Below are 19086 nucleotides of genomic sequence, written 5' to 3' on the forward strand. Positions count from 1 at the left end.
TTTGCTTCTGTATGGCAACCATTGGTAGAATCCGTGCTCCAAGCTCTGCACTGACAAGACACCTAGTCGAGTCTGCCTGTGAGCATGCATGTGCCTCAACGTCCCAAGTGTTTTAAAAACAGTGCTCACCAATCTGGTAGGCCTGTCTCCGCAGTGTTCTGGAAGCTCTGTGTCCCTTCTTCTTTAAAAACGTCTGGCTTCCTGAGGGTAAAGGAAGCAGAAGGGGTATAATAAAGAGCCAGGGAAGGAGAGAGGCTCCTGGGGTGAAAGGGATGCTCCGTGCCCAGCTGTGTCCCCCTTGGTGGCTCTGAATATTCAAAATCATCATAGGAAATGCTTCCTCTCTGCAAGGCCTGCCAATGGGAGAGAAAGGGAGTGCACGGGAACACCTTTCTGTTATAGTTTGGACAGGCTTCTCACAAGGATGAAGAGTGAAGTTATGAAAGGATTTAGGCTCAACTGGGCATGCCAACAATACGTAGTTCATCTTTCCTTGCAGAGTCTGTGGAGAAACTTCTTTACTCTTGACTTCCAGACAAAGCAAAATGAAGTGTTAAACACCTTGACATTTTGGAAGGAGGACCACAGATAATGGGAAACTATTTGGAGATGAGCCCCACTGAAACATTTTTACTCACACCTTCTAGCTTCTTATACAGGAAATGGGTCTCAAGGCATATTAAAAGTCACCTTCTTGACTACAAGGGGGAAAGGGCTGTATTTATCCTGATTTTTTATCTCCATAGTCAATAAAGATGCCACTTCATTCATGAGAAGCTTCATACCCAGCTACCCTGCTCCAAGAGGCAGGATTAGAAAAAATGTCCAAAACTGAAAAAGTTACTGCTATCAGGACCTTATTTAAAACAATTAAAGTTTTGCTATGAATTCCTGTTTTATGAAGACAGCATTTCCTTTTACATATACTTCTTCCAAGTCAGTTTCACTGGGAAGAAATAATTTTTAGATAGTGTCCTTTGTAACAGAAATAGGAAATAAGCCAAAATCTATGTTTTTATACTTTAAATGTAGGACAATTAAATGTAAAATGTAAAAAATCTTCATTTGACATGAAGATTTATAAATGTCTCTTTTAAAAAAACTAAATAAGATGTTCAAGACTGAAATGGACCAGGTCATGAATCGTCACTGCACAACTCTTGAGCCCTTTCTTCTTTTCAGATGGCTGAACTGTTAACCACAAAGTCAAGCTCTCTCCCCAGTCCCCAGTCCAGGCTCAGTTGATCCTGCACATAGCAGCTGCAGTCTATCATTTCAAAGATCACTTCTGGGCACACACAGATCCTGTCTGACTGAGGAATGTGAGGAGAAGAGTGGGCCAGTGCGCCTGCACTATTGTTATACTGTTACGCACGCACACGGACACTGCTAACATGAAATCTAAAATCCTCTTTGTCACCTTGTAAATCCATGCCTGGTTCCTCCTCATAGGTCATCACAGAAAGGGTCTGTTAGATCAGATGTGTACCAATGTTGTTTGGAAGTCATGGAAAAATATTAAAACTATTCAGGTTGTAAGTTTAGATGTCCATTTCTTTCTGACAGTTTTCCCAAGATAGCCATTTCCTAAAATGGCTTCAGTCCCTCAATTGTTCTTCTATTCATTGCCAGAGAACAAAGTCAGTCTTTGTTTCTCGAAATAGGGTCACTGTGTCAGGAAGTGACATACAAAAGACTTTCAGATTTCGTAAGTGATCCCAGCTTCTGGTTTACTCATCAACATTACAGACAGCAGCCTCAAAAGTCAAGAACTTTTTCCAATAAGGTGCTAAACTCTAAGAGTACTCTCACTCTCACAATGTTCTTCTCCAAGAAGGCAGACTGAAACTACAGATGTTTCTAAACAACACAATGAATTACATGGAGGTAAGGAAATCAAAAGCATCTTGTTGAAATTTCCAGAAAGTTTCAAATTCATTTGAGCATCACATATTAAAATAGCCAAAGCTCTGACTGGCATTCTGTCTTTATAGATCACTGTTGCTGTGTTATTTCTGCTGGTACTGGTCTTCTGAGTTTGTGCTTCTACTACATATTGTCCATTAGTATAACATGAAAATTAATTTAATTCTCTGAAGTAAGAGTTAAGAAATTATTTGCAACCAGGAGAAATAATTTTGATAGTTCTGTCTGATTTGGTATTTAATATAGTCTGGGAACCTCCCTGAACTTGCTTCTGTTTGAACTGTAGATAACATTTAAATAAATATCCAATCTTGCATTGAAATGAGTATCTATCAAAGCATTTGATATCGTTTCCTAATCACAATTACTTTCACTGTTAAAATTATGCTTTATTTACAGTCTGAATTAGCCTAACTTTAATATCTAGCCATTGCTGCTGAAATAGAAACTTTATTCAAAGTTTTTTCTCCATGTGGCTCAGTATTATTGGAATGTAATCAAGTCATCTTGTAAGAATATCTTTGTTGAACTAAACAGCCTGAGTTCTGATACTGTTGGAGTATACGGTCCATCTTTCAACCACTTAAAAAATTTAATGGTTCTCCTCTGAGTTCTGTACAATATACTGTTGTCTTCTTGTCCTGGGAATACAAAGGTAAAGTCAAAAATAACCTTCTACTTCTACAGGAGACTTAGCTCTTTATACATATGCTAGAACTTGTATTTAGCAGATTACTTGCTATGATTCTCAAATCTTCTCCTAAATCTTTACTTTTCAGGATATAATCCTCCATCCTGTAAATTTTACTTACATTCTTTAGTCCTATATATATCAATTCATACTTGGCTGTATTAATAATACACTAATAACCGGTTTTCTGAGTGATTTGTATCGCTGACACAGTGACCCATCTTCAACATTCACCACTTCTTTGATCTTTCTGTATCTACTGCCTTTATTAGTTTTAATTATTTTCTTCTAGGGTATTAATAGTAAAAATTCAGTCCTCAAAAATTTCTCAGTGACTTGGGAACCCAAATTCCTATGTATGATCTAGATATTAAGGAGGTTGAAAGTCATTTAAGTGAATGCTATTTTGGCTCCTAGAGGCTGAAGTTCTTTTGGAAACAGAACTTATGTCTCCAGGTATTTTTAAAAATGTTAACATATGCCTCAAAAATAGACTACAGTAGTTTTTATTTCACTCCAACAAATACAGTTACAAATTCCCTCTGTTTTCAAATATAGGAGGATTTTTACAGCATTCTGTCCTCTCTACTATTTGCTCTTTAGTGTCATGTTCTACTACTGGGCTGTGATTCTATAAATGCTAATTCAGGAAGAAGTCCATGCTTGTGTTGAGGACAATTAGGAGAATGACACACTGTTGTGCATTAGCTTTGCACCTGTCACCTCTACAGCATGAAATTTTATTACCTGTCACACTATGTAGTTTCCTACCGGTACAGAAGATCCCCTGGGACTTGCACTGCCCCGTTTCACAAGTTCTTTTTTTCACTTCTGTTTTGGCTCAGATGTTTCTTTGTGTTTTTTGAATATGTGCATTAGATGAGATGACTTGTCACATATGACAACTTATCTGAAGTTTGCCTTAATGATTATCAAGAGTTGTGACAGATATTAAACATTTCTGCTTGAAAAGGGGAATATTCTTCTTGACAGGGCACAATGAAAGAGAGGACCTCCATATCTGAATCACCTTCAAACCGATACCCAGTGTCCCTGGATTCATTAGGCTATGATCACACTTTGTAACACCATCATTCTTTGAGCAGATCTAGAACTGAAGTCACTTTAGCAACAACTAATATTGTGACATTTGATTTAAAGTCTTTTCTCTAACAAGCCTTTTCTTGCAGTCATTTGTTAAATGATACTACTACTACTACTACTAATTCTGTTCACAGTATATTTGATTGTACCTAAGTTGGACATTAAACTGGTGCAGGGAGAGGCTAGGATTCTGTGGCTGAATTCTGCCTATAACTCATATTCTAACTCATAAGATGATATATGTCAAGTCGATATTGCATGAGAAATTTTGGAGTTAGAGCAGTTTCCCCGCTCTTATCCCTCTACTCCAGATGTTCCATCTGAATTATAATACTGGTAATTACATGCAACCCACACAAGTACAAAAGATTTAAACCTCTTTTTGGATGGCAAACATAAAATTCAAGCAGACTAAATCCCTGAGTAAGATCTTAGCATCCCTTCCAAAATATGAAGGGACTCTTTCAAAGCCTTTATTTTAGGGATATCATACAGTAATGCTGTCAAAATAGCAAGGGTGATTTTTAATCGGTTTACCTGTCACTTAGGAGCTCTATGTCAAACAATATGTCATAAAAGAGAGGTATATAAATGAGAAACTAATCATTTATAATGTAGAAAAATGCTCACATGCTGCTGATTTTATAACTATTCTGATAAATTTTTAAAGCAACTGAGCAGATAATATGAATTTCCTAAATGTTTCTCCTAAGGAGAGAGAGAGATTCTTTCTCTCTCCATTGTGAAATCACAGGCTCATATATGGAAATGCAGCTTGAAGCAGCTAAAGTTATACATGTCTCTGAGAAAAATGGCAAGGGAATTAGAAAGTAGGGACAAGAATGCAGAGAAAGGGAAAATGCACTCATGTAAACAAAGGTAAAAACAGAGGAAATTGAATTCATTACATATGTGATCAAAATCCTTTAGCGAGTTTAATAAGAGAGTCTCTCATAGAAGGAAAACTGTCAAATGGAAGATGGCTTTCTAAAACAGAGGCTCATGCTATAGCAGATTTTGCTAAGGCTAAACTTCACAGCTTTAAATAAACAGTGAATACAAAGAACAACACAAGTGAAATAATCAGACACAAAAATATCCTGATAATTAAGTTAGCAGAGTGCTACAGATCAGATCAGAGATGTAACTCTTGTTTTTATCAATGGTTTACAAAGAACCAAATAATTTCACAGACTATAAGCAAAGGAAATGAAATTAGAAACCTTTTTAACTTGGTCTTGTTATATGAGACAACACTCAAAAGTACATTGGAATACCAGTTTTAACTGGCCAGTTGTTTTTGCAATTTTTTAGCAAGTGATTTTGTGATTCAGACAAAGATGTAAGACACAACAGTAAGAACAACATCAGAAGGGTTCTTCCTTTTTTTGGTTTTGCATTTTTCTTGTGTTTGGAGTAGTTCTGGAAATGGAATATTTTCCATTTCTACCCAGAGCTGTGTGCTTTTCAAACAGCTTGGTTTTTACGTGCTAAGAACACAAATAGAGAAAATCTTGGCTTCTAGCCAGACATAACTTCAGCTGTATCGCATTTTCCAGGTTTGTTCTTTTCTCCTATTGCTTGCTTCTAGGATTTTTACTGCAGATTTTATCTATATGTTTTGGACTTGCTGTTTTTCATTTTGAATATTGAGTCACAATTTATGAGAATGGAAACAAACAATGACAATCTCAGAAATTGTTAAAATGCTCCCAAAAGAAGTAAAATATTGGTTTCAACTGAAAATACAAATATAGGCTAAGTGAGACTTGAGTGGCCAGTTCAAAATATAACTTCACATATGATTAATACACAAAGGCATTTTTAAAGTGCTCCTAACTACTCTGCAGACACCCTCAGACATTCCACGTGCTTCCCTATCCTTTCACATTCTCTGTTGGAATGTGTTTACGTGTACCACAGTCCTGGGCTTCAAAGCAGCTGGACAAGCTATTTTCTTACCTAAACACCTCTGAGTAATTCATATGCTGAAATGAAATATAGGAATACTTACTTACTTCTAAGTTTGTCCTTGCAAATACTACTCTAAAACAATTTTCATGCTTGAATATTAGGCTCTGTAAACATGACTGACAGAATTTCCATGCTTGTTAAAAAACTTGACCCGTTACAGCAATAGTAACACTCAACTGTGCTCCCTATTAGCTGCTCTCTCAAACTCCGTTCAGTGTTTATGGTATACAGCAAGTGGTATACCATATCAATAAAATGCAGTAAAAATGTACTCAATGTAAAAATGTATAAACAAAAATAAATAAATAAAAGAACATAAACCCCAAATATGAAATATGGGAAGGGAGAAATACATTACAGTGATACCGTCGAAGGAAAAATTACAAGTTTTAATTTTCCCTTCTGAAAAGTATCATTTGCCAGTATTTTTACTACATCTGTAGGTATTGCAGGCATATAAAATCTTTCTCTTTCTCACTGTCTAGATACAAATTATACATACAAAATGAACTGCACATATACATGAGCACACACAAACACATAATCTATGGTTTAACTCCAGTAAACCATGTAACAGACACTGAAGGCTTGTTCATCTTTTCTATAAACATGCTAACTAAAATGTCAAAACTGTACCCTTTGTAAGATCTCTCTGGTAAGTCTCTTGCATTTGTTCAAGTGCCATGGTACACCATCAAATCAGTCATGTTAGTCCAAAAGATGTATACTGTATGGGCAACATTCTCTTAGTAGCTTTATTACATACTGAAATAATACCATACTTATTACCAAACTAATTTACATAATCAGATTTTCCCTTTGACTGAAATAGAACTGCAGATGCATTTTGTTGTAAATATATGGATTGGGCATGTGAGTGTGAGAAGAACAGCAGAAGACTTGCTAAGACAGAATCGTGGTATCAGGTGGGGAAGATTCTCGGCTAAGTCAACAGTACTGGATTATTTTTTCAAAACTTACTGCAAAGTACAAAATCACTCTACAATTGGAGGCTCATTATTTCTATTCTATGAGCTAAAGTAACTACCTCTGCAGAAATGACTCCCCAAGCATGAAACCAAAAGTTTAAAAAGAACTCTTATTACCTTTACCAAGGTAATACTATCTCAAGACACAGAGAACATTTTAACAGCAGACACTTGTCTACCTTTCACTGATACATGTTTGCTGTCTGGTTTTCAGCTAGCATTCAACAAGTAAAAAGGGGTCACAAAACATATTTGTAAAAAATATAGAAAAGTAAAATGTAGAAAAGTAAAAAAATTCTCTTGGGCCTTAAATCTCACTACAAGAAAGACATTGAGGTGCTGGAGCGTGTCCAAAGAAGAACAACGAAGATGGTGAGGGGTCTGGAGAACAAGTCTTATGAGGAGCGGCTGAGGGAACGGGGGTCGTTTAGCCTGGAGAAAAGGAGGCTGAGGGGAGACCTCATCGCTCTCTACAACTACCTGAAAGGAGGTTGTAGCGAGGTGGGTGTCAGTCTCTTCTCCCAAGTAACTAGTGATAGGATGAGAGGAAATGGCCTCAAGTTGTGCCAGGGGAGGTTTAGATTAGATACTAGGAAAAATTCAGGGTTATCAAGCATTGGAACAGGCTGCCCAGGGAAGTGGCTGAGTCACTATCCCTGGAGGTATTTAAAAGTCGTGTAGATGTGGCACTTAGGGACATGGTTTAGTGGTGGACTTGGCAGTGTTAGGTTTACGGTTGGACCTGATGATCTTAAAGGTCTTTTCCAACCTAAATGATTCTATGATTCTAAAATTGTTTGCTATTTATTACTGAGAGCTTTCAAGATTAATTATCTTCACAGACACTCCATGCCTAGGAGGTCACAGAAAAAATTCCTGAAGGCAATGGAGTATATAGCTATAGTTTTGCACAATGACCTTAAGTTAAATTCTCCATTTGATGTGTTGACTTTACAGCAAATTTGAGACTATACCTATTTGGTTAGGACAAGGCCATAAAGAACAAACAAGCTTTACATTCTTATTTTGGCAGAGGAGCTACCAGAAAGATGTTCAGGGAAAGCATCTTTTCCATTGGATTAACCCACTGTCAATGACAGTATATAAGTTGATATTGACAGTAATGTTGATAACAGTAGCAGGAACTTTTGGTCATGCAGGTAGCAAAAAGTTCCACCTCCAATATTTTGCTGGAGGAAAAACCCTGCCAACCCTTCTTTTATGTAGAGATGACTCTCAGGAGCTGACAGCCTTTTTGTGACTGTTTTCTTTTTTCTCAGACATGTAAATCTAGAACCTGAGCTCTGGATATAATAGTTTTATTTGAGAACTTTGCTACCTGTGTTTTAAAGTCTAAAAAGGTCCTTGTAATATAGAAAACACTCTAGAGATCCAGGACATTTAGATACCATTCCTGGAAAGAACAGTCTCATGAGTTTAGACTCTGTTTGCATGAAATCTCCACCTGAAATTGGAAGCATTTGTGGGCAGCAGGTTTTTGATATTTATTGCTATTTGGACGAGCAATGGAGTTTTGCCAGGCCAGAGAAGCAAAAAAGATGCCTGGATGCAGTGAGAGTATCCAGAAGGGTTTGCTTTCCCTAAGATCACAACAACCGCTGCGGTTGCTGTGTGTCACATTCCCTGCACGAATACTTCAAATACAACTGCATTTCCTGGAGCCACCATTCAGGTTGGTTCACATATTGTAAAACCACGCAGTGGTTTGCCCATTTGTATACTTTCTGTCATGCTAGTGATGTTTTGGATTGAATCCTGCACTAGGGAAGACTGGTTTTGAAATGAGCTGTTCCCTAGCAGTAACCTTGCCTCCCTGCTTGGGAATTTTGTCATCAATCAATGTGAAACGTGGGTGCTGAAATTCACTATTTCCCTTTTTTTTTCTTTCTGATCTGGCCTCACTTTTAACTACTCCCAGGAGATACCCTTTTTCTCAAACAGGTGGAGGTGAACCTGAACAACTCCCTATCAAACCAAGTCTGTCGGTTGGTTTGATACCCAAAATGAGAAACAAGAAAGCCTGTTCAAAGCCTTTGGGGCTCAATAAATTGAGGAAATACGTTATGCTGAGAAACTCAAGCCATGGATGACAGGCACTGCACAGTCTTGCGAAGGACAAAAGACTGAACACTTCAATCACTTATCCTAGAGCTCTCAACAGGAGATGTGACTTCACTACCGCTGAGAAACAAGGAGCAATCACTGTCAGATGAACAGAAAGACTGATCACAGGGTACTCTGTGGCAATCAAAGTAGAGAGACCAATGAAGGAAAAAAAAAAATTGATTCTTTTAAATTCTTTGACATATTTCTGGAAATGCTGAACAACATCCAGCAGTGGGGCCTTCCCCAAAAGACAGTTACTCGGAATCTAACGAAATTTTATACTCTAAATTAATTTTGGCATGGAAAATAAACTCCGAGAGAAACTTTCCCTCTCCCTTTATTGGATCAGAAAAAAAGTATAGTTGCTGTAGAATTGTTTCCTCTTATGTGTGTTAAGTATGGTGCTTGTGATGATACTGCAGCAATAAATTCAATTTGCAGCAGTAATAGATGTTTCAACAAACATAAGGCAAAACAAGATAAACACCATTCAATAAAAATTTTATCAAATGATTCCTCTTAATATTAGAATAGACTTATTTATTTCTCTGATGAAAAGGGTAAAATATCTTCTCCAAGATGTACCCTGTCACAACACTGTGACACTTGCAATGAGTGACATTTTCTCTGGTATATCTTTTTTCCATGGATGCCATAAAGTGCACCGCATGAATATGAAGTGACATCTTTACTAACATGTGGTACTTACTTATCTCCCACAATTCCCAGGTTGATTGTTGGATAGCCATGTTCTTGGATTGTAGCTAGGAGAGTTGAACGGTTACTGTCCCGAATCTTTCCTGGCAAGAGGTCATCTTCAGGATTCAGTAGCTATAAAACCAGAAACACTTTCAGTCAGTCTCCTTGGAATACTGTGCCTTTACACAAGTGAGAATTTTCTTCTTCAGATTGGACAGGATATTCTTAGACACCTATCATAAAATAGACATGTAAAGTGATTTAGGGAATTTAAATTAGTAAGATATGTAATGTGCTTGTTTAGTCCAGTCCTCCATGTTGCTTACTTTGTTTCTATTGGTTCATGTCTGCAAAACCTTCTTTCTCCTTATGAGTACCTGGCTTCTAATCTCAAACATTAGAAACCAAAACACAAACTTTAAGTTTCCAAGTCATTGCTTCTATTTAAATCATTTTAAAGGAACCTCATTGATGTTGCTAACCAGATTTAAAGATATTAAAAGAAATTTTGAAGTTCATTGTCTACTTACCAGTAGAGATATTTTTTAAATACAACAATCTGTATTGGAATAATAGACAGAAGCTTAAAGCTTGGTTCTTATATCAATTACTGTTTTGGATGAAAAGTTTTCTCTCAAGACAGTATCATGGCAATTGCCTTACGTGTTACATATTTTGGAAGTTAAACTACAAAACATACATATGTAAACATATATTTTACATATATTAGGAATTCTTTTGTAGGACATAGAAGGACAACACAATATTGACAGGAGGTAAATAATAATAAGAAGAATGTATCTGTCAAAATTACAACAATAGTGTTAGGTAGTAAGGTGAGAATAACCAAAAGTGGAGCATGGCTAAATTTTGATGCTTTGGCTAGCAGCTCTATTTTTGTGAAGATTTCCATAGGATGTTTAAGAAACCCACTGTGCAGGTTCTTTTTTAACACATGATACAAAAGAGAGTGCCCACATCAGTAAAGGACCCTTTAATGACATGCAAGAACCGTCAGTCATACAGAAGATACTATTCAGAAAATCATCACCTGTAATCCTTGTAGCTCTTTGGGTTTGTTCTTTGGTTAGCGATATGTTTCCTGCATGACGCACCCTGTCTATGTTATGAAATCTGGCAAGATTCTGTCCCAGCAAGGCTGGCCTCAGCCACCCACAGTACCCAGTAGTCATAGAGTAACCTGTCACTGGGGTTGTGGAAGTTGTAAGAACACCACCAGATGACAAAATTCAACATATTAAAAGTTTTCAAAATCTTTCAAAATCCAACATATTCAAGCTGTATGAGAATACAGCTATTGGGTTTATGTTTGTGTCTGGATTTCAGAAAGTTTGTCTCAAAGGATACTCAAAATTATAGGTCAAACTTCATGCTGTCTTTAAACTTCCAACTGACTTTATGTCAACCCACAAGTTCTTTTGCTTTTGCTCTTCCTATTCTCTCTCTGTCCCGCTCCGGGAAGGAATGAGCAAGCATAGTTGCTAGCCGGGATGAACCCACAACATATGTAAAATTAGTAAATTAAGTTAACCTTGAACCTGATTTTTCTGATGTAGTTAAGACAAAGCAATTAGAAAGCTGGTCTGGAGTTCTACTAACAGGAGATTGTCTGGATTTCAACATGTGCTACTATTAAAAAAAATTTTAAGGCACAATACTACAGCAAGGCATTTGGTAGTACTATTCAGTTTTCAAAGACAGGTTATCTGCCATTTGCACTATAGCTACAGAGGAGTGCTGCTCATACGAAATTACTCTTCCAGTCATGATGGGCAGTATGAATTACAACTCTGACTACCCCACAGGTCCTCCCTTGCTGGCAGGAGGAAAGCAGCTGGCACATGGTTGGATACATTACCAACATTTTGGCAAAGACTGTGTGAGACTTGTGAAAGAGCCCTCGAGGGAGAAAACAAGCAGCTGATTACGGGTTGATCACTCACAGAAATACCTCATGTCAGCATGAGTTGCAGCTCAAAAAGTGAGGAATAGGGTGAAAGTCACTATCCAAAACACTGTCCCGAAGATGATATAGTAATTCAGACCTTGATTCTAAAGATACTTTTCTTACCTCATTCCCTGTTGACATGACTGCAACCACTGGAAACTTGTTAACTTCTACTTCAGTTACTCCAACAGTTGCTAAGAGACCAATCTCAGATGGACCCATGTGGGTTCCTTTAGCCAGCACACATTCACCTCTTTTAATGTCATGTCCTATAGGTCTGAAAATCATAGCACAGAAAAAAAAGAAAGAAAAACAGAATCAGATTTAAAGTATCTTTCCTTGATTAGTCCTGCTCCAGGTAAGGAGTGTCCAGGGATGTTCATTAGTCAGATTGTCAAAATGTCAGTACTACTTATGGTTAAAAAATGACTATAAAAATCACCGTCCCTTCTATTCCTTACAGAGATTATTTTACTGTTTATAAAGTAGGCTGTTTACAGACCTGATATCTTGGCCTGGTCGAGCCTGCACCAGGATTCGAACCTCTAGTTCTTCAGTGCCCTACAAAAACAAGGAGATCAAATATGGTCAGCTGGGTTATTCAAAGAAGATTAATCAGCTTTAATTTCTCAGAAGTCTACACAGCTTACATTACTCATTACACTGAGACCTTATGGTTTAAGCATCATCATTGTTCCCCTGATCTGTGTGTCAAGATAGTGAAACAATGTGTGCTAAAACTGAACAGCTTTATAAGAAATTCTCTCTGATGAGCTCACCAGGGAAGGACCAGCACTGAATACAGTTTTGCCTTCCTTTTTTTATGATCCCTGTGTTTATATATCTTTCCTATGTTACGTCCTATGTTTGTCTGTTGGTCTGGCATACTGAGTGGATTCTTTCTACTCCTCTCAGCCAACTTGATCTGCTCGAACATTTTCAAAGATGGCATTTCAAAAAGACCATTAGTCAGAGAGGCAATATGCCACTACATCCGCAGAAAGGTGGGAATAAGCTATATGCTCTACCTGTTCAGGATTTTCATGTAGATTCCTGTAGTGGAAACTCCTACTTGAGAGCCTTGTACAAATCAGAAAGAGGCTTATTCATCATGTGTATTTACTGTGAAGAAGAGACAGCGGCCTGAAAAGTTTGATGCCTACTTTAGTATTTGTGTTGACCTCTTCAGAATTTCAATGGTTTGGTGATTCATTCAATGCCAATAAATGGCATGTGACTTACATTGTTAATATTTAATCTATAAGATCTGCAAGTGGGTTGGTGATATATACACTCAGCTTTGAGATACTGCCAGCTTGTCAGGAGCACTAAATCTACGCTTACTTAGACTGGAACAGATTTAGTTTTTACATTATCATGTAGTGCTTCATACTTTACGTACCTCAAAGTTATAAATCAGACACTAATACGACAAGACAAACAAGGCACGTCATTGTCATTTGGAAGTTTTACAGGAACGATAGTGTTGTATAGGACACTGGGACTTGTCGCTTTTCTTAAAGGTGATATGGACTGCATTTTCTGAGTTCAAACTAAGTGCTTTAAACTAAAGGCCCCAAAGTTAAAGTTAACGAACATGTTGTTACAGACTGTGATTCTGTTTACCTATTGTGAAAATGGATAAATTTAAACCCCTGAAAACCAGGAAATGACTAACAAAAACATCAACCCTGAAAAAAATGATTTCTTACTTTACCACAGTATTTTCAAAATATGCTTTTAATGCAAATTCTGTTTCTTTTATACCTGCTCCTCTTGTATAAGAGAAGAGACTATTTTTGGCTGCTAGTGTCCAAAATGGCTGTGCTGGTGCCCAGGATGTCCTTTTATCTCCGTTATCCCCATCTGAAGCTGTAAAAGACACTTTAGGCTTGTGATGAAAATCTGGGGCAACAGTTAGTCTAAGAATTATTTTATTTTTATGGCACTCTGGGGATGGTTGGCCAGTCATGAAGATTTGAATTTTCCATATCTTTGGTAACACTTAAAGATAGCTAGGAAGTTTCTAGGGAATCAAGAGGAGTGCCAATGATACATTTGAGTAATAGAAAAGGTCCTATTTAGGACTCCCGGATCAGGGGAAACAAGAAAAAAAAGGCTTTTGAGGAATTTAGTAATTCCCACACTGTGGAAAGTGTGACTGTGGACAACATGGTGATGTGCAGAGACTTTTATTTATGGAACTGATGGATATCCCAGAATGCTTTAGGAATACAAGACAATTCAAGGTGGCTAGAGGTAGGGCTTGCAGGAAGGTATGGCATTATGTTGAGAACATTTTCCTTTTGGTGTGTATCAGGCAGCATTCTTCTTGCTGTGTATTAATATATTTTGAACTATGTCCGAGTGGTTTACTCTGATGGTTGTTAACAGCCAGCATCCATACTGATATACTGATGCTCAGTCTTGATGTAGGATCTAACTCTTGTTTTGCTTGATCACATTGGCCTCCTTTTTCCTACAAGGTGACATAAAAACTCAAAATGAAAAGGGTGTAGACATGTTTTTGCAAGGATCTTTCTCAATGATTGTGCATTTGGCAAGCTGATGAGAATTTTTCTTCCTGCTGGATGGATGTAATTCCCTTCAGGCCTGTGACTTTTACAGTCATTTGGGGAATGCTTGCTATGGTATTTAAGTACTGCTACCACAACTAGAGGTCAAGGAACTCCTTTTAAGTGTACTCTCTGTTTTTTCAGAAGAACATCTTTCAGATAGTAGAGATTTCATTTCAGTTAAATCCCAGCCCTGAAGGAGTTCTTAACACTAAAAAGAAAAATATTATTGAAATATGTAGTCACCCAGGCATGAAGAAGGAGAGAAAAATAACATCTTAATTAAACTATGCTAATTATTTATGTACAGGATTAGCAGAGTGGCATATTCAAGGACAAGTAGAAACTAGAGTTCTACCTCACACTTATAGGCAGGAAAAGGAAGCTAAAGGTGGCTGATGACTCGCTAAAAGTTCGCTAAAAAATTCAGAGTTTAAGCACATAGCCAAATAATCTGTTCTCGCTGCAGAGGAGAACATGCACAGAAGAAGTGGAATCCAGGAAGACAGTCATCCAAAGAAGAAGTAGAAAATAACAGGTTATCATGTATGTTGCTCTGCAATGGGATAGTCCTCTCAGGATGAGGTGGGCAATGGCCACAGAAAACTTGCTCAGTAAGGCTAATGGAATGATTAACAAGCAGTGAAGGCAATGGTGTATTTTATGGGAAGACATAATCTACACATACACATCTGTAACTTCAAAGCAGGACTGACTCAATAAATTCTCTGTTAGGAAGAAGGCCAGCCTAGACAGCTTGCTGACTTCATCAGATGTAAAAATCTATGCATTTACAGTAATAAGGCATGAGAAAGGATCATGAGAGTATGTTTCAGTTTTTGCTGTCTTCATCAGCTTTGAACATGAGAATTCATCTGCTTACACCCTAGCTGCAATCGCAATGCTAGCATAGAGCTATGGCGAAGTGGAACAGCTTGTCAGAACAGCAGCAGAGGAGCAAAGGCTGATTTGAGCAGAGAACCGTGCACACACTTCATTCCAAAACTGAACTTGGAAGTTGTGTCAGTAAGTGACATACCTTCTTGCCCTAAAATCTGTCAGATGATGGCAAACATGACGATGGTGTCCTGAAATCACAGCTGGGTAAGTGAAGGTAATGATTCAGAAGGAATTCTCTGAACACAAAGGAAGTCTAAGATGGACTGTTTGGGATACAGTTGTCTACAGACAGCTCCTGTGCTTCATCAAAAAACACATTTTACTCTGTTAAGACAACTGTGTGTACAGAATTAGTACTACAGTACTCATATTTTTTCTGTGGTATTTTGCAGCATCTGTAAGGTACAGCGTTAATATGATTTATAGGTATGCTGGAAAAGCTGTTCAAATTAAACAGAGTTAAGACTATGTTCTGGGGGAATATGCACCTTGTCCATTTCCTGGTTTTCAGAGGTCTTAAATTCAGTAATTTTCTCATTTTAAAGGAGCACAGAGGTCTATTGGAGAAAGAGAGGGAGAATCCACATATTGCAAGATATGTGGACAAGACATTCTCCAAAATCCACCAAATTCACCTTTGCTGAAATGAGACCAACTCTGATAATACAGAACCATCTTCATAGCATAGTTCAAAATAATCCAAGTCATCCCATGGATTTTGCAGCACTTAAAACAGTTCAGTTTCCCACAGAAAATCATATTCAGCTTTACATCAGCGGTAATGCTGCACTGCAATATTTCAATGTATTATTCTGGGATCAATATGTATTTTAAGAAAACTTTTCCCCTTCTTACTGGGTGAGTTTAGGAGAACTTTTAAAGTCCTAATCTTGCTGAGTTTCAGGATGATCCTGAAATATAAAGAAGATTGCTCTACTGCTACATGTGAACTCAGTAGAAAAGAAGGAAATATAATGTCTGATTGCCACTACTTTGTATTTTAAAATGTGAATACACTAGGCACTCAAATTGGACTGTAGTTATGGATCTCCAGGAGGCATTTGCCTTTCACTCAAATCATGCTCCCAAATACTTTGGTGTCAGCATTCAACAACTGTGATGAAAAATCAATGTCAGGACAGGTAGGTCTGGGGTACTGTTATCACAGCCTGAAAAAGTGAGTAGAATTGCCACTAGGAACTGATGTGAAAATCCTCAAACTTCTGAGATTAACTGAAGAACTTTTCTGTAGGCCTATCTTTCCTATTTACAGGATTGTATCATGAGCGATTTTCTGCTGCACACAAAAAAAGAGTTTTAACTTGTGACTCACATCATCCGATTCCCTGATGAGCTCTGTATCTTCCACTTGCACCACTGCATCAGCACCACATGGAATTGGAGCACCAGTTGTAACACGCATTACCTGACCCGGCATCACAGTCTGAGTTGGCTGAAAAATAAACAAAAATTAATTTACTTTTGAAAAGAAAAATCTCAAACCATTTGAACTTTATGGAAGTAATCTGAAAGACTAGAATTCTTATTTGTGGCATGACTCGATATACTGCTGGTGATATCAACAGGTATAAACTCCAATGTATTTAAAGATCATTGGGTCATTGCTTCAGATCTGGCTTTTTTTATATGGTCACATACTAGTTGGCTTCAGATTTTTCCCCTTAGATTTCTATCACAAGAATAACTTTCAGAAGAAGCAATATACGGATACTCTGGTTGGCTCAGAAAAATAACTGGCTCAGAAATGTAAGTTAGATGGTGACCTTCTAGAAACTTACATGAGCAAAAAATCGAGTAGTTCTTTGTACATAAATATTTTTGCAGAGTACTCTGGTCCCCAGGGTTGAAATTTGCTTTGGTTTGGTTGGGTTTTTGTTCTGTTTTGTTTTACCAGCATACTATATATGGAAAACCAGCAGCTTGTAAGTAAAGTAATGTAACCAGCTGCTTCATTTTTAAGCAGATTTCCTCATACTGAGAGACAGCTCAACACTAGTTCACATAGAATATCTATCTTTGTGAGGGGCAGTTTAGCAAAGCCTAAAATTGACAATATTCTACAATTATGTAAAGTCACAGTACATTACAAAGTTTCAGCAGAAGCAATACAAAGAACAGAAAAATATCAGAACAACATGATAAAACAAATGACATGGTTTTAATAAAATTTCTCACCAGGCAGCCTATTTTAATACACATTTTTCAAAGTCCAGAGTAAAATTGCAATTTGACCATAACCACTTAAGAAATAAATAACTAAAAGAAAAATCTTTCTAAAAAAATGCAACTAAAAGAAGCTGGTATGATGATTGAGATGTCATTGCTGGAATATGAGTGCTTGCTCCCTGCAGCACTTTAGTAAGCCCAACTTATTTAGGCTTTGCTGTTATTAGTGAACATGTGCTACACACAGATCTACACAGCTGTGATCAGACCAACATATTCTGTACGTGTCACACGCATAATTCATGTGCAGATTGACTCTATATTCCATATGCAGCATTGGAATATGTCCAGGACTTCTCAGACTGTGATTAGCATGTATTTGATATCCACCCACAGACCTGCAAGCAGTACTGCCCGAGCACTATTACCTGCTGACGCCCAGCAGTCATTTACTCCATGACTTCTGACAGGAGGCTGTTAGACGTCTATCTGCAAATTCTAGACCGGCGGCCAACGTTTCAGCTGCGCAAAGCTCTGTTTGCCTTGCCCATTCTTCTACTCCATTTCAGCACTGTCATAACCTCTGAAATGTGAGTATTACTTTGAAATGTGTGTATTTCAAAGATTGCTCATTGGGACAGAAGCCCTAGGGAGAGGCTGGAAAGGGTTTGTACCTGGTTTACCACAGTATCACAGTGACCTATGTATCCCAAGAAACAACTGAGCCTGGAGTTGACTGAAACCTGACCCTTTTCTAAGGGTAACGGAAATCTAACATCCTTTGAGAAGAACATAAATAAAATGCTAAAACAAACTAAAAAAAAGATCACACTTGCCAGATGTCATGGTTAGTGTGTTTTTAGGGCAAGATTCATGTTATCCTAAAGTAGGTATCTAAAACAGATGACATAAAAATAATACTTCTTTTTTAAAATGGTATTTATTTCTCACCACTGACTATGCAAGGAACTGTGAATGAATAGCTGAGATGCTGCCATTTATACTGAAGATGCTTAAAAGTGAAAATAATCTTGTCTAGTGTGTTAGTCTGATTTTTATGAAAACAAGTATTACAAAAGGCAAAGCTTATGCCTTGGATTATGGGAGCTCTTTTGCATATTGTTGTAGATATAGTCTATAGGCACATGACAAATAGGTAATACTGTTTTGAACTTTATTTATGTCTATGTATTTATTTATGTTTATTTACGTATTTATGTCATTAGTGACAATTTTTAGAGGAAAAATGTATTGCATAAAAAAATTCTCCCATTTAAAATGTGTTTTTTGGGCCCCAAGAACCACAAAGAATACAAAATGTCTAGGACTCTGCCAGGAATCAGTGCCTATGGTGATAAAATACGCTGTAACTATCCATGCTTTTGGAGCTTATTACTAGGTAAGTTAATTTTTTGAGGTGTAATGATGTGAAACATTTAAACAAATTCATGATACAGTAACAATTGCTTTTAGAATTGGTTGCTCATATATTTAATTTCCTTTTTGTCCTTTGAGAATTTGATCAGATTAACTTTATGAACACAAGTCAACCATCAGATTTGTGTGTGAATCTGCAGGGCTGTGTTCTTCTGTGCTAGAGACTATGAAGATGAAGAAATGATTCCTTCTCAGAAAGCATATTAATGTACAACAATTTCACAGAAGCTCTTTTAAAGGCCTTTGAGATCTCACACTTACCTGGAATAGGGCAGTACTGGCTTCTGTCCTTTGCCTTCATCACTGACAATCTATTTAATGTTAGTCACTGAATAAAAACCAAAAATAATCCATCGAGCACAGCCCCCATCTCAGGCATTTCCTCTTGCACATGATTACACCTCTCCTGCATGATTTACAATGACCCATGCTCCTTTCTGTAAAAAGGCCCAAGTTAATGGAAAGGTGAAAAACGTCTGTTTTCCCTCCTATATTATAGCTGGTTAG

The 19086-nt window shown here is 37.4% G+C and overlaps 1 protein-coding gene across 22 annotated transcripts in view; it reads right to left on the reverse strand.

The window, feature by feature from the left end:
• GPHN (gephyrin) overlaps positions 1 to 19086 on the reverse strand; it is a 301882-nt gene that overhangs the window by 20207 nt on the left and 262589 nt on the right. For 13 of the 22 annotated variants that reach the window (XM_076344877.1, XM_076344875.1, XM_076344873.1 and 10 more), the window contains 4 exons: positions 16289 to 16408; positions 11982 to 12040; positions 11603 to 11756; positions 9521 to 9642 (listed from right to left, as the gene is read on the reverse strand). In XM_076344877.1, the coding sequence (XP_076200992.1) occupies positions 9521 to 9642; positions 11603 to 11756; positions 11982 to 12040; positions 16289 to 16408 (455 nt within the window). Of the gene's footprint in view, positions 1 to 129; positions 202 to 9520; positions 9643 to 11602; positions 11757 to 11981; positions 12041 to 16288; positions 16409 to 19086 lie in introns of all 22 variants that reach the window. The other 9 variants (XM_076344866.1, XM_076344858.1, XM_076344863.1 and 6 more) reach the window with 1 other exon arrangement.

Source organism: Aptenodytes patagonicus, chromosome 7 (assembly GCF_965638725.1).
Source record: "Aptenodytes patagonicus chromosome 7, bAptPat1.pri.cur, whole genome shotgun sequence".
In the NCBI taxonomy this organism is placed as follows: domain Eukaryota; kingdom Metazoa; phylum Chordata; class Aves; order Sphenisciformes; family Spheniscidae; genus Aptenodytes; species Aptenodytes patagonicus.